This window comes from Felis catus, chromosome A3 (assembly GCF_018350175.1).
Source record: "Felis catus isolate Fca126 chromosome A3, F.catus_Fca126_mat1.0, whole genome shotgun sequence".
Lineage (NCBI taxonomy): Eukaryota > Metazoa > Chordata > Mammalia > Carnivora > Felidae > Felis > Felis catus.
Window position 1 is genome coordinate 22,698,555 of NC_058370.1, and position 15,480 is coordinate 22,714,034.

The 15,480-nt window shown below is 40.0% G+C and overlaps 1 protein-coding gene across 4 annotated transcripts in view; it reads left to right on the forward strand.

The window, feature by feature from the left end:
- Positions 1–15,480, forward strand: part of NDRG3 (NDRG family member 3) — a 70,448-nt gene that overhangs the window by 20,003 nt on the left and 34,965 nt on the right. For 2 of the 4 annotated variants that reach the window (XM_019826549.3, XM_011280881.4), the window contains exon 3: positions 8,494–8,529. The exons of the other annotated variants lie outside the window; for them this stretch is intronic. In XM_019826549.3, coding sequence (XP_019682108.1) covers positions 8,494–8,529 — 36 coding nt within the window. The remainder of the gene's footprint in view (positions 1–8,493; positions 8,530–15,480) is intronic. 4 annotated transcript variants of the gene reach the window in all.

Genomic DNA, 15,480 nt, shown 5'->3' on the forward strand with positions numbered 1-15,480 from the left:
TCGGATCCTCTGTACCCCTCTCTTTCTGCCCCTCCTTGCTCATTCATGTATTTTCTCTCTCTATCTCTCAATCTCTATTTAAAGTAAACATTAAAAAAAAAAAAGTAAGAGTAAAGATGGATGAAGTTGGGATGGGGGTGCTACAACAGAAGATGCTGTTGCCCTTATCTTTTTTGGCCAAAGGCCCACCTATAACTTCTAGGGCTGTTGACTTACCATGTGTTTATTAATTTGCTATTGAATCCTGTCAGTCCCATTTTCATTCCTATGACCTCATCTCTCTACCCTACTCCCACCCCATCTTTTATCTTTTACTAGAGATTTTGCCCTCTCCTTCGTCAGGCTGCACACCTTTTTTAGCCCCTATTTGGTTTCTCCTGCTGCTTTCCCTCATCTTTTCAGAAAATCTTGACCGTCTTTACTGTCTTTTGGCTGTCCCCAAAATAATGTGCCACAAGGAGGAAGGAAATAAAATCTGCATCTGTAGAGCTTATGTATAGCCACAGAAATGAATAGTTACAAGGCAGGTGGGAGTAGACAGTTTAACTTCAGGAAGGTAGTAATCGATCCTAAACCTGGCTGATCATCAGAATCAACTGGGGAATTGTTTAGAAATAGGGAATGCTGGCTTCCACTGTAGACTGACTAAATTGGAATGTAAGGGGAGGGAGACAGGACATACACACACACACACCACACACTTTTCTATGACCAGTGGTCTTCAGCTTTGGCTGCTTATTGGAATTACTTGGGGAGATTTAAATATCACTGATGATTTTTGATAGAGATTCTCCAGATTCTGACTGAATTGGTCTAGGGTGTGGTTGAGCTTTTTAAAAAAAATCCTGAAATTGAGAACCATGCCTAAAGTGATTCTGGTTAGTCATTGTTGGAAACCTGTACCCTGATGGGTCTCGGATATTTGAGGACTGAGGTACAAATAGGAGGAGGATCCTTCCTGGACCCTAGAAAGGCACAGGATGCCTGAGCAGGTGCCTGCATGACAGAGCAGTTTGTTGCATATCTCATAGAAAAGGCAGCTGGAAGAGGAAAGATCCAATGTATACGACCATGGGAAAACAATAAATTAACACCTGGGTCCAACTCTCTTGAGGCTTCAGTGATGCCTTGGCTGTGTCTAAAGTGTGCCCAAGTGGTATGGATGGAATTGTGCTCATCCCCTCACCCCAAACTTGCATGTTGAAACCCTAACCCCACATGTCACCTTATGGGACATAGGACCCTTAGGAGGTGATTAAGGTAACGTGAGGTCATAAAGGTAGAGCTTTAATCCTGTAGGATCGGTGGCCTTATAAGAGGAAGAGCGAGAACTTTCTCTCTTACACACCACCCCCCCATGTGAGGACATAGGGAGGTGGTAGCCATCTGAAAGCCAGGAAGACAGCTCTCACCAGAAACCAAACCCTGCTGGAATCTTGGTCTTGGACTTTCAGCCTCCAGAGCTGTGTCAGGCTGCCCAGGCAGTCTAAGACACCACGCAGTCAGTGTCTCACTTCCTAACATCTGTTAGCTTCTCTTTGATGTGCTGTTCCTACCCACTTCCCATGCTCTCTCTCTCCCTGAGAAGTGTTCCTATCCCCTCACTATTCTTGAAAGCTCCCCTGCTCCAGCCCAGCTTTGTAGAAGAAGATTGGCGTGAGGCATTCCCAAAGAGTTCCACCCTCTTAGTCCCCCTGGCCCAGTACATCAGTGCTTCTGTCTTTGCCCAGCATGTGTGTGCTTTTGCATACATTCTGAAAGGTGTGATGGTAACACCCTTCATCAGGTATTTCATTTGATCCCCCGGTTGCCCAGTGGTATAGGGAACACAGATCAGTTTGTTCCCGTACTGCTGATGAGAAAACTAAGGATGAGAAAGGTGAAATAGCTTACTCAGATTGAATGCCATAGAATGCTTGCTGTCAGGTAGGATTTCTCAGTCTTGGCACTGTTAATGTTTTGGGATGGATAACTGTTGTGGGGACTGTTGTGCATATTGTAGGACGTTCAACAGCATTCCACTAGAGCAATACCACTAGATTCTCTATCCAGTAGATTCCAATAACACTCAGTTGTGACAACCAAAATGTCTCCAGACATTGTCCAATGTTCCATGGGGGCACAGTCTCCCCAGGTGAGAACCACTGCCATAGGGGATAGGCCTTCAGGTTTTGATAGGAGTAGATGTCTGGAAGGTTTTGGGGGGGGGGGCAAGTTTTTTGGCCTATCCTGCTATTATTGATTATGTACCTTTTATGTGCCAGGTGCTTTACATACTTTCTTTTAATCATCAGAGTATCCCTTTGAAGTAGATAGTATTTTTCCTCACTTAGAAGATGAAAAACTGGCTTGCCCGGTCAGTATGTGGCAGAGTCAGGACTGAAACCCAGGTCTGTCATATTCTAAACCCTGAGTCCTTTCCACTATGTGACCTCATCACCTCTGTGGCTTGCCATGTCTCTTTAAGGAAAAGCCTAGAGATGTGTATCATTTCATCTCGTCTTTTTGCCCATTTTCATAGATATACTCTTAGCTAGAAAACATTGCTGTACCCTTCCAAGCTTCAGGGAGCTAGAGGAAGTCTAGAACCAACCTGTTATGGAGAGATTTGTCCTGAGATGACTATAAGGAAGCATTCTCAGAATAGCTTTGAGCAAGGCTTATGTTAACTTGTCTCTTGTCATTTGTTGGTACTTTTCCCATTTAATTTTAGTATGCTTGTAATTTTGTCTGTGGCTCAGAATTGTGAAGAAGTGGGTAATTTTGCCATGCCTGTTTTGGCTCCAGTAATGAAAAGAAGCAATTGCCAGTGCTTATCTTTGTTTTGGGGGGCAGACGTTGTATAGAAATGTGAACCGATTTTTTTTCTTAAATAGCATTTAACTATTTTTAGTGCATTTTCACAGATATTATCTTCTTTAAATCTCCCAACCTCCTATGAAATAAGTAGTTAAAGGTATTTTTAACTCCATTTTACAGATAGGCTCAGAGAGGTTATAGTACTTGTCTAAAGGTAGTGTCTGGAAGGGTGGTGAACCCACATCTGTTGACTTCAACTTGGATCAGGGGGTCTAGGGCTCTGCCCACCACCTGCTGCCTCTTGAAGCTGGTCATTCCAACCTCCTCAACCGTATAACAAGCAGGAGAGCTGACTGATTTGTGCTTCATTTTCTCTAACCTCAACTATATTAAAGTATGCGCCAGAAAAGACTAATAAAAGAAGAGCAAAACATTAATGATAGCAGCTATTTCAGAGATGATGGATGGTTATAATTTTCTTTATACTTCTCTACAGTGAGCGTGTACTTTCCTTTTTGTAATTGGAACACCAGAAAAAAAGGATTTGGTACAAAATGATACAAAAATGTACAAAAATGGTACAAAAAATACTGAACCGAGTGAAAGCCAAGGGGCAGTCTTGAGAAAATAAGCAGAAAGCCACAACTGGCTTCTGCAGAATTGAGGAAACATCAAGTAGGTTAAATAAGTAGTGGAGAGAATAGAAACAAGTTATTTACCTTTTTTGGTTGTTAAAATAGAAAGTGAGATAGACCGTATCGCAGTTTAAGTTTTCCGTCTCTACTCATGACTGGAAATGTAAGCAGAGGAGAGAAAACCCATGAATGAGCTTGTTTGTAACTTTCAGGACAGCAGAGACAGCCAAAGGGTTAGTGCCAAGCTTTCTTTCTTTTTTTTTTTTTTTTTTTTAGAGTTAAAAACAGAGTTGTTGACCTTTTCATTAAAGACTATTTGTGAAGTGCTACCTCTACTATGCACTGGAGGGTGGGTGTCTATTAATGTGCTAAGAAGTGATTGTCACATATTGTCATAAATGGCCTAGATGGGACTGGAGCAGGAAATGAGTTCCCAAGCAAATAATGGTACCACTGTGACAGACCACTGTCAACTGGCTACAGGATCAGCAGGAGATAGTGGAAGAAGCCATAGCCACAAGCTACCTAAGGAGTTTTTAGTGCAGGAGGTCAGTGACACATGACATTCGCCTGATAGTATGTTATAGAAGAGTTTATTTTAGACTTGAAATTGTAGTTTTTCAGCAGTGTACAGACGATTATCTGATTTTAGACAGTTTTATCCAAGTATCTAACCTCTTTATAAATTTCTTTGTGAAGTCTCAGTTTGTTTGTATTTTTTGAAGTCCATAATATAAGTGCTTTAAATATATATACACATATACCCACACAAACACACTTGTGCATATATATATATAATTTTCACTTTGGATTTTCAGCTTGATCAGATTTCTATTTAAAAATGGTTTATTGGGGCGCCTGGGTGGCTCAGTTGGTTAAGTGTCCAACTCTTGGTTTTGGTTCAGGTCATGATCTCACAGTTCATGGGCTCTAGCCCCACTGCACTGACAGTGCAGAGCCTGCTTGGGATTCTCTCTCCCCTCTCTCTCTGCCCCTACCCCACTCTCTCTCAAAATAAATAAACTTAAAAAAACTTTTTAAAATAAAGGTTTATTGATGATTGTAAAAACATTGATTTATTAATCCGTGTTAATTGATTAATCTTTATTAACAAAGAAAAAGTATTTTCTAGGCTTATGTAACCCTTCTGCTTATACAGTTACCCATCTTTCCACTTTCTGTTGGTAGGGATTGTCTTTTGTTACTAGAAATGCCATATTTTATTCTTTGACAGTTTTTTTTTTTTTCAAATCAGCTTCTTTCTAAAACTTTTATTATTGTAACAACTCCTTCTCCCCACTTTAGTTCCTAAAGTGCATGTAACTTTGGTGTTCATTTCTTACTCAAATTGAATATCTCTATTTTGAGATGCTTATAACCTTTAAAAATGATGTTTACTGTGTTTACTGAGTACCAGGACTGGGAATAGAGGTACCCTACCATACTTCAGATTCACAGAACAGGTATATTTGCCCCAAATCTCTTCCTGTTGGTAGTTGGTTCTAAGGTCTTATGCATCTTGTCCTTCTTTATATCTGTTGTTTTCTGTCTTTTGAAACCGTATATGCCTCTTGACTAGATCTCATGTCGGGAAACTACATTTCTTTTCTCCCTAGCAATTGTTTTTTAAATTCCCCCCATCATCCTTCTTTTCATATTTCTCTTCATTCATTGATCTATTCTTAGTTGCTTCTTGCTTATTCTCCAGGCTTATAATATTTGAGAGAATGACTTTTTAATCTACCTTCTTGAGCTGCTTCATTTATCTTCATTCACCTTCTACATGTAGTCTTGAGGCTACACCAGGAAATACTCCCTTTGGCTGGCGTCTACCTTGACTGCAACTTTCAGTAATTATTTTTTTCTTGGCCCACTCTTTTTTACTGTCTTCCTCCAATTATTCTATTATTTTAATTTTTTCTTGACTCCTTTTCTGCTAATTAAGTCTGCTTAGTGCAAGAATCTCTCTGAACATGGAATTAATGGTATCTTCAAAATGGACAGAAAGAAAAAAGAAAACACCCAGAACTTGAAATTTCTGGGAATTTTGTTAGAGTATAACCATGTACCTCTAATATCAGAGATAGGTAAGTCCCTAGGGAATTCTTTCTTCTAGGATGCACCCAGTGAGTAGTAGTGAATTTTTAATGAATTCAGAGAATATGGCTTCAGTTTACCACAGTTGAGAGGAGACCAGCTAATGATCTCCATTCAGAAACTCTGGATGCCAAATACTATCAAACAGACTTAATCATACCCTTTCTCTAGGATGATTACTCAGGAAGCCTGTAGCCACTCTCCGAGTCCACCTGGTGCCTCTTTAAAACAACAACAATAACAAGTGTTATACTGAGGAATGTATAGAATTGTTGAGTCACTACCTTGTACACCTGAAACTAATATAACACCACATTAATTATACTGGAATTAAAGTCAACAACTGTTAGATAGTCTTTGTCCAGTTACAGTACCTTTTTTCTGGGAGTCTAGCTGTGAATGTTGGATAAGGAACACGTAGTTGTTTTTCGCTAGATAGTTAATGAAAAAGGGTGGCTTTGGTTTCTGGAGAGAATTGCCTCTTTCTCCTTTTGGTATTTCAGAGGTTTTGTGCTCATCTCAGGCTTTAGGAACTCAAAAAATGCCTCATGACTGTGATCATGTGGTTGTGAGGAAGGAAAACTCGTGCATACAGTGACAGCTGCTTCCCAAAGAGCTCATCCGAATTTGTGTCTCTCTTCTATGACCAAGATTTTAGTTCAGTCTAGAGTGATTTTCTTTAATCTTTCTAAGTCTCTAAAGGAACCTCTGGGAAGCCAAAAGATTGAAGTCTAATATGGTCTGTTTGTATATCATTATACATTATTCCTCAAAAGATTAAATGAATCTTTAAATCTTATATTACAAAATAACAAGTTCCAAACATATTTTTTTGTATCATACCAAATCCTTTTTTTCTACTTTTCTAATTACAAAAAGGGAGTTACTTGCTTATTGTAGGAAAGTACAAAGAAAATTATAATCATCCATCATCTCTCTATTGAGAAATAGCTGCTGTCGTTAACATTTTGGTATTTTTCTGCTAGTCTTGTTTTGGTGCATATTAATGTAGTGGAGGTCAAATTGTAAAGACTGTTTGTATCCTTTATTTTTGCTTAGTCACCATATCCTACTTAAACCATCTACCCTAGTAGTGCATGAGAGGGCCCTTCCTTTTGCTTTTCACAATCTAACTAGAAATTAAATGCAGTGACTTCTCTGAAGGACTTCTCAGGCATTTTGTGGGGCTAGTGGGAGCCGTGGAACATTATGATCCTTGTTGCCAACGACAGCATTCCTCAGAGATGTGCTACCCAGTCCCATCTGCGTGGTGTCTTAGGTGTCCTTCCGTGCTGTGACTGCATCAGACTTTATTTTGTGAATGTGGTTTCATGCCAGGAGCAATATTTCAGACTAGCTGTCTCTACCACAATTTCCTGTTCTTGGTCCCATCTTCTGTCTCTGTGATTGGTAATCTGTTGTGACTTCACTGCCGATTTTAGAGAAACAAGGGTGTGCTCCTCCCTAGCCTTGTTCTTTCAGAAGCTTTCTGCTTCTAGATCAGTGCTATCCAGAAGTTCTCAGTAATGGAAATGGAAAAATGGAAATTCTGCAATAATGGAAATGCTCTGTATCTGCACTGCCCAATAATAGAGTAGCTACTAGCCACATGTGTCTATCAAGCACTTGAAATCTGAGTAATGTGACAGAGAAACTGGATTTTTTATTTTAATTAATTTTAATTGCCACATGTGGCTAATGGCTACCCTAATAGATAGTGTCACTCTAGATTATCTCAGTAGGTTCTGCTAGTTAACTCTTATAGAGAGGACAGTTTATATCTTAGAGGTTTTATGTGTGTGTGTATGGTTGGTTGGTTGGTTTGTTTTTACACAGTGGGCTGTGTTTCTAACCTGTCTGTTTTGTTCTGCCAGCAGGGTGGGTAGAGGATACAGAACTGTTTCTAAGAGGATCTTGGAAAGGGGTATCGGACTTCTTCATACTCCCTTGGGATCAGAAATCTAGATCCTGTCTGGAGGGGCAGCTTTTGGGAATGTGTTTAGTAGTGGCTCCACATCTCTTGGAAGTCAATTGTAGACAGAACAGATATGTTACTCTAACACAGTTTTTAAATAATGAGACGTTTTCCCCCGGGGGGGTGGGGTGTTTACTTTATGAAAGGTCAGGTCAGAATGGTTTTTTTCCCCTCTCAGATATATCACTCATTATCTTTTTTGTATACTCTTAGGTCATATTTTTGCAACTCTGGCATCTGAAATGCTATAAAAATGCCTCTGAGTCATTGCCATTGATTTTTTTTTTTTTTCCCCCAAACAAACATTACTATGATATAATCTCATTTTAGAAGTCTGGTGAATTCTCCTTGAATCTTTTGACTAGGTTCTACTTTTGAAATGACTCAGTGACTTGTCCTTTTCCTATCAGCAATTTTATGGGATGCAACAGATAGGCCAGTGTATTAGGAATCCTGTTTTGTCTGTCTTTCCCTCTTTCAGTGATACTGCCTTTTTCCCTTGTTAAATTACAAGTCTTCCATTTCTGATCCATCTATATCTTTGTTCTCTTCTTGATTCTTTCTTTAATTCCTGGTTCTGGGCACCCTGGCTCCTGCCCTCCTTTGCTCCTCTCAGGGTTGGCCTCCAACCCCTTTTTCCCCAGATACTTTCTGTGTGGGTTGTGACTGTGCCCTAAGACTTTGATCCTTGTTTTATCCTCTTCCCACAGGTTCTCACTGCTCTCTTTAGGGAGGGAAGCAGGAAATTACATTACTGGGCAGCCAGGCTCCTTTCCTTTATCTTTACAGGAAGCCTGCCAAAGTGTAATCTTACCTTTTACATGTTAGGAGCCCACCCTGTCTCTGAAGCCTTTTGATGAGAATCATTTTAGTTTTATGGTGACCGAAAGGCTGCACGTGCACTGCTTGCACTGTGAACTGAATTTGCTGCGCATTTGGGGAAGCCACATGGGGAAACTGACTGTGTTTTCTGCCTTCTGTTGACAGACTGGTACACGAAACTTCCAGGACTTTGACTGTCAGGTAAGGACTGTACAAGCACCAAGGGGGGCTATGTACAGGATTTCTGCAGTGCTTCCCTCCCTGTGCTGGTGGCCTTGTAGAAGTGGATCTTTCTTCATAGCTAATCATAACTCCTTCATGTTCTTTTGGTCATTGGACCAGGTTTATTTAAAACGATTTGCTGTAGTGTTCAAAAATTGCCTGCCAGGTGCCTGTGTTATGGTTGTATGTTACTGGGTTGAGTTGTCACTTTCTGATTAAGAACTCCATTGGAAACCCCAGTCACAGGTGTTAAATGGAGTGGTGTCACCTCACTGCAGAGAAGGTGGGGGAGGAGAGTTTGGAGGGGAGACTGATCAACAAAATCTTTTTCTAAAAGAAAAAGACAAATTAACTAAGTATCATTAATACAAAATGGAGATTTCTTTTGGCTTTATGCTTGGAGATGCAAAATTCAACTTGAGTCAATAGTCCTTAATTAAATATTATTCTTCCTAGTTGCTTTTGCCTGTAGCTCTATTGCCAATTTGCAGATCAATAAAATGAACCAGCATCTCTCCATCTACCTAATTTATCTGTTGACTGGCCCTGAAAGAAATGGGAGGAAGAAGTGAGTACATGGAAATGAGAACCTTATGTTTGGAGATGGATTCATAGCAGTGGCTGTCTGAAGCAACATGAAGTAAACTCAGAGGGTACTAGGCAGAGAAGGAAGGTGTGGAAAACCAGCTTCCTTGCTTCCAGGATTCAGCCATCCTGTATATGCATAGGCAAATAGTTATTTTCAGATATGCATTTTATGTTAAGTACATTGGAGTCTGTCTATAGCATTAGCATCGAAAGGAAGAACTAATACTTATCTTGCATGCACACTTACATCATAGCAATATTGGGTACCTACTGTAGATACTAAATATACACATCTCCAGTTCTTGGAGCACTATCACAAGGTGGTTCTTCTTATCCTTGTTTTACAGACAAGGAAATTGAGAGTCAGGTTTCATAACTTGCCACTGGGTGGAATTGGGGTTGCAAAACCCCACTCTTCCTGGATCTGTTGCCTGTTCTTTCCCATCTGAAAATGTCCACAGCTGAGATGTTGTAAGGAGTTGAGTTGTTCTGAAAGCTGAAATTCTTTTTTTTTTTTTAAATTTTTTTTTTTAACGTTTATTTATTTTTGGGACAGAGAGAGACAGAGCATGAACGGGGGAGGGGCAGAGAGAGAGGGAGACAGAACCGGAAACAGGCTCCAGGCTCTGAGCCATCAGCCCAGAGCCTGACGCGGGGCTCGAACTCACGGACCGCGAGATCATGACCTGGCTGAAGTCGGACGCCTAACCGACTGCGCCACCCAGGCGCCCCAATGTTTTATTTATTTTTGAGAGAGAGAGACAGAGAGACAGAGCACGAGCAGGGGAGGGGCAGAGAGAGGGAGACACAGAATCTGAAACAGGCTCCAGGCTCTGAGCTGTCAGCACAGAGCCCGATGTGGGGCTCGAACTCACGGACCGCGAGATCGTGACCTGGCTGAAGTTGGACGCTTAACCGACTGTGCCACCCAGGCGCCCCTGAAATTCTTTAACAGAACAGCTGAAACTGATTTGTTAGGGGATAGGCTCATAGCATTGTTACAGATTTCTGAATCCCAGTATCAAACACCTCTTGGTATGACTATTTGGTACTTTATAAGAGAATCAACTTAGTGCTGTTAAAGTCAAGTTTGGGCTTAACTTGTTTTTAACTTGACCTAATTTCAGTTATAGTTTGGATCTAGGTTGAACCAGTTGAATTTGGCTATTGTTAATATCTGATATAATTTACCTAGAAGGAGATCATTTGAGAAAGGGTGACAGTAGAATTCAAAGTGAAAAATCCCAGGAACAACAGTGTGTGTGTGTGTGTGTGTGTGTGTGTGTGTGTGTGTGTGTGTGTACACACACACACACATATACGTACATACACTTCAACTTAAAAGTGTAGAAGCAGGGGCACCTGGGTGGTTCAGTCAGTTAAGCATTCAACTCTTGATCGCAGCTCAGGTCTTGATCTCAAGGTTGTGAATTCAAGCCCTGTTTTGGGCTCCGCTCTGGATAAAGAGCCTACTTTAAAAAAAAAAAAAGTGTAGATACATTGATTTGATTTTCACCAAATTGAGTACCTCCTGCCCCAAAAAGAAAAATGAAATGTAAAAAACTACATGCTCACTGCAAAGTAGATAAGAAAACAAAAAGTAAATAAATAAAAATTACTTGTTATTTCACTAGTGTATGGTATTTGGTATATATTCTTTATGAATTTTTCACACATAAGTATACTTAGATATAAATGAAATTGAGTTTTAGAAATATAATTATGCATCAGTTTTTTTAAATTAAGGCTTAAAAATAGTCTGGCAAAAACTCATGATATTTTTGGTGAAGCTTTGATGTAGTAACATATTCTGGCCTTGTAAAATATAACTTTTAGTTCCGTACTAATACAAATAGAATGGTGGCAGGTGTTAGTCACTGTCACGTGTCTGTCACTGTTTTAAATGTACAGGTTCTTTGTGCTCTAAAGAAGAAAAAACCATAGACCCTTCTTTTTTCCTCTTTCTAGCTCTCACAAATCTTCTACCACCATTCTTGTCTGTCTCTTTGTTAAAGGCTTATGTGATGCTTTGCAGACAGCTGGATCAAGAGTCTAGTGACAGTTCGATAGAAGTCCCAAAAACTAGGATATAAGAAGTGATATAAGAAGTCTAGAATGGCCTAGTTTGCATGAAGGCTTCCCAGAAACCATTGGGCATTCTTAGGAGACAAAACAGATCTAAAGCCAACATTGTCACTAAATGTTAAAGCATTCAGCATTGGCATTGGTGTTGACCATTAGCATTACTGTGATACTAGGTTACCTGAAGCTATTTAATCAGGGTTTCCTTCTGATCTCTGTCTTGCCTCAGGAAAATCTTTAAGGAATATTTGATGACGTCCCCAGAAGTTACCTTAGCATCATCAGCCAAGCTCATAATGTCACTCTGAGCCACCTTTTCCCTCTGTTTTCTTTACCAATCAACTACATGCTTTTTTTTTCACCTCCAGTAATTGAAATTATAATTAGAAGTTTACCAGTTCTCAGGGCATTGGCTGCTGGCTCAGTTGGTGGATCATGCGACTCTTGATCTCGGGGTTGTGAGTTCAAGTCCCACATTGGGCCCAGATCTTACTTTAAAAAAATGTTTACCATTTTTCTTGGTTCTTTGTCCTAAGTCACTTCATTGATAATTAACTCCACTGAGACAAACAGCAGTTATATTTGGATATAAGGTAATGTGGGAAGGGGTGGTTAGAGGTGATGTGTTTAGGATTGATGAGAAAGGAGAAAAGAGCCTACTGCCAGTTGAAACAATGTATCAGCAGGCTTATTGTCCATTTGTCTATGTGGGTGCTGCTTAATTTTCCTTTCCTTGTGAAACCATTTAAAGGTTTAGAATTAGAGGGGCACCTGGGAGACTCTGTCAGTTAAGCGTCCGACTTCGGCTCAGGTCATGATCTCAACAGTTCGTGAGTTTGAGCCCCTACATCGGCTGTGTGCTGACAGCTCAGCCTGGACCTGTTTCAGATTCTCTCTCTCTCTCTCTCTCTCTCTCTCTCTCTCTCTCTCTCTCTCTCTCTCTCTCTCTCTCTCTCTCTCTCTGCTTCTTCCTGGCTCTCACTGTCTCTCTCTCAAAAATAAGCATTAAAGAAAATTTTTTCTTTTTAAAAAAGGTTTAGAATTAGAGCTGAGACATATGCTATAGCAAGTGTATATGATACATTGCTTTTAAAAAATAACACTTATCTTGGGGTGCCTGGCTGGCTCAGTCAGGAAAACATGTGACTCCTGATCTCAGGGTTATGAGTTCGAGCCCCACATTGGGTATAGAGATTACTTAAAAATAAAATCTTAATAGATAAATAATAACACTTTATATAACATCAGAAAAAAATTAGAAAAGTATAAAAATAAAGGTTGCTTGGGGCGCCTGGGTGGCGCAGTCGGTTAAGCGTCCGACTTCAGCCAGGTCACGATCTCGCGGTCCGTGAGTTCGAGCCCCGCGTCGGGCTCTGGGCTGATGGCTCAGAGCCTGGAGCCTGTTTCCGATTCTGTGTCTCCCTCTCTCTCTGCCCCTCCCCCGTTCATGCTCTGTCTCTCTCTGTCCCAAAAATAAATAAACGTTGAAAAAATAAATAAATAAATAAAAAATAAAGGTTGCTTATGATCCTGCTACCTAGAGATAACCATCTTTTATTTTATTTCTTTTTAGTTTCTACTTTTATGTTCAGGTTATTGAAAGAGTACATGCTCACAGTTGAATATTTGGAAAGCACAGAGAATTATACAGAACAAGAAAAAAAACTCATATAATCTAGGGACAACTATATTCTTATGTTTGGTGTTGAAATAGGTGTGTGTGTATAATTTTTATAAAAGTAACTTTTTAATAAAAAGTTTATTTATTTATTTTGAGGAGGGTAGAGAGAGAATTGCAAGCATACTCCACATTGTCAGCGTGGAACCCAGCGCAGGGCTCAGTCCCACAAACTGCCAAACTGCGAGATCATGACCTGAGCCGAAGTTAAGAGTTGGGTGCTTAACCAGCCAAGCCACCCAAGTGCCCCTATAAAGTAACTTTTAAATTTATATAGTTGCCAAATTGGATGTACAATTTTGTGTCCCCTTTTCTGACTTCATAATTACAACACAGTCTCATTTCTATATCATTTTTAAACACTCAAAAATAATTTCTGAGAGATGCCTAGTATTTCCTCATCTGGCTATACCATGACTTAACTATTCCATTATTTTTGGAAATTAGATCATTTATAATACGTTCAGTTCACTGAACGTTTTTGTGCATAAATTTTATCCACACTGTAGAATACTTCCTTACATGGACTCTTGGAATGAACGTATTTAGAGCTCTTGGCATATCTTATCAAATTGCCTTCCACTTCTACCAGAGGGGTACTTAATAAATATTAATGGAGAGTGCAAAGCTGCTGTCTGCCAGGATATATCATTCCCATAGAAGAGGCTAATAATGGAGTGCACTCATAAGAATGGAGTTCTTGCTCCTGGAATAATCCAGGCATGGCCAAGGGCTGAGTAATTTCATGCTAGCTGCTTAATTGCAGTAACTCTTTGGGGAACTGATTTATAGAACCCAACTGTGAGGATTGGTTTTTAGTAGTGCAATTCAAATGTATATATGTGACTGCCTCTTCTAAAGGGGTTTAAACAGCTTTAAACTCTCTTTTTGAAAAGTTAAAAATTCCTTAATTTTTTATTCCTGGTACCACTACTACAATTCAATGGGTGATATACCTGATGTCATGAAAAGAAAAAGAAAAAGCTACAATAGATATAAAGACCTCAGGAATGTACATCTAATTGCATTAATCATTAAACAGCTTTAAACTCTTGAAGATCATTTGATGAATGGGCAAGTTTGCAAAATAAGAATTAAGTGAAATAAGTATCCTGAAAGTTCTTTCCCCAGAAAAGAGGTGTTTGGAGAGATCTGGAGTTCAACTATCTGCTATAATCTGTGTTAGAAAGCTTGACCAGCTCCGTGCTCCTCTTTGGCCTTGAAGGATGTGAATGTGGTCCCAGTCCACCTTTCAGCCTCTTGTCCCACTGCTTCCTTTATATATACTCCCCACTCTCAGGAGAGCTGGAATTATTTCTGGCCTACCCCACTTCTGCCACGTGCTTTTCCTTTCTGGTGGCCTTTGTTCATAGTTCCTCCCCTTGAGATGCCCCATCTTTTTGGGGTTGATTTTGTCATAGTTGTTTGGGGGAGTGGGGAAGAGAGAGGTTGATTTTAGTAAGTTCTAAAGATATAGGTGACTTTTTTTCTCATTGGGGGGTAAAAAAAATCTTACAGGAATAGCGAAAGTGCTTTTTATCAGCACCCCAATTCTCATTTCCCTTTTCCCCTGTCACTAGAAGGTTTTATTTCTCTGATGAGCTCTGTCATTATCATGGGCACAATGGCTGCCAACTTCAGGTTACTAGCTTCACTGCTTAAAAGATGTTTACCTGTATCTCTAGGCAAAAGTTCAGGGGCAGATTCTTGTTGGCTTAGCATGGGTCACGTGTACATTCACTCATTGTGGCCAGAGAGTGGGGTGTTTGAATTGGCCAGACCCGGAACCCTTCCTGCCTGGACTTTTCTACGTAGAAAGTCAGTGTTCTGGCTGTTGCATGTGGGTTAAATAACCATTCACTCTTTTTCTCCTCATTGTTAACTATGGCTATGTGAAGATGATACTAGAGTTGGCTTTGAAGGAAGAAAAGATAGATTTTATGTATGGACATATTATAAAAGAGGCTTTCAGATGAAGAGCATGATTTGTGTAAAGGCCGAGAGTTGTGGGTGGTTGAGAAGTAACAGTAGAAACAGTCTGCAAGAGTGTTGACTGAACTAGGCTGAAAGAGGTAAGAGGAGAAGGGAGAATGTTGAGACTAGAGTCAGGGAAAAGTGTCATGGAACTTTAGAAAGGAAAAAGTGATCTGTTGATAGGCAGAAGGCTGAATAATCTTAGAGGCAGATTCTACTATGGGAGTAAATGAGGTTATGAAAAAAATCTTATGCCCCTACACGGAGGTAAGATAGTAGAGGTATTATATAAAAAATTCCTGGGGCCACTGGGTGGCTCAGTCAGTTAAGCATCCAACTCGTGGTGTTAGCTCAGATCATGATCTCAGGCTTTGTGAGATTGAGCCCCATGCCAGAGATCCCTGCTTGGGATTCTGTCTCTCCCTTTCTCTCTTGCCTTCCTACTCATGCACATGTATGCACAGGCACTCACTTGCTTTCAAAATAAATAAATAAACCTAAAATATGTTTTCTATATGATAACAAAAACTGTATCCAAGGCTCATAAGTAGCCTGCTTATTAGAAACAATAAAATTCCATGCTAACAAAAATGTTGATATTTACAAGA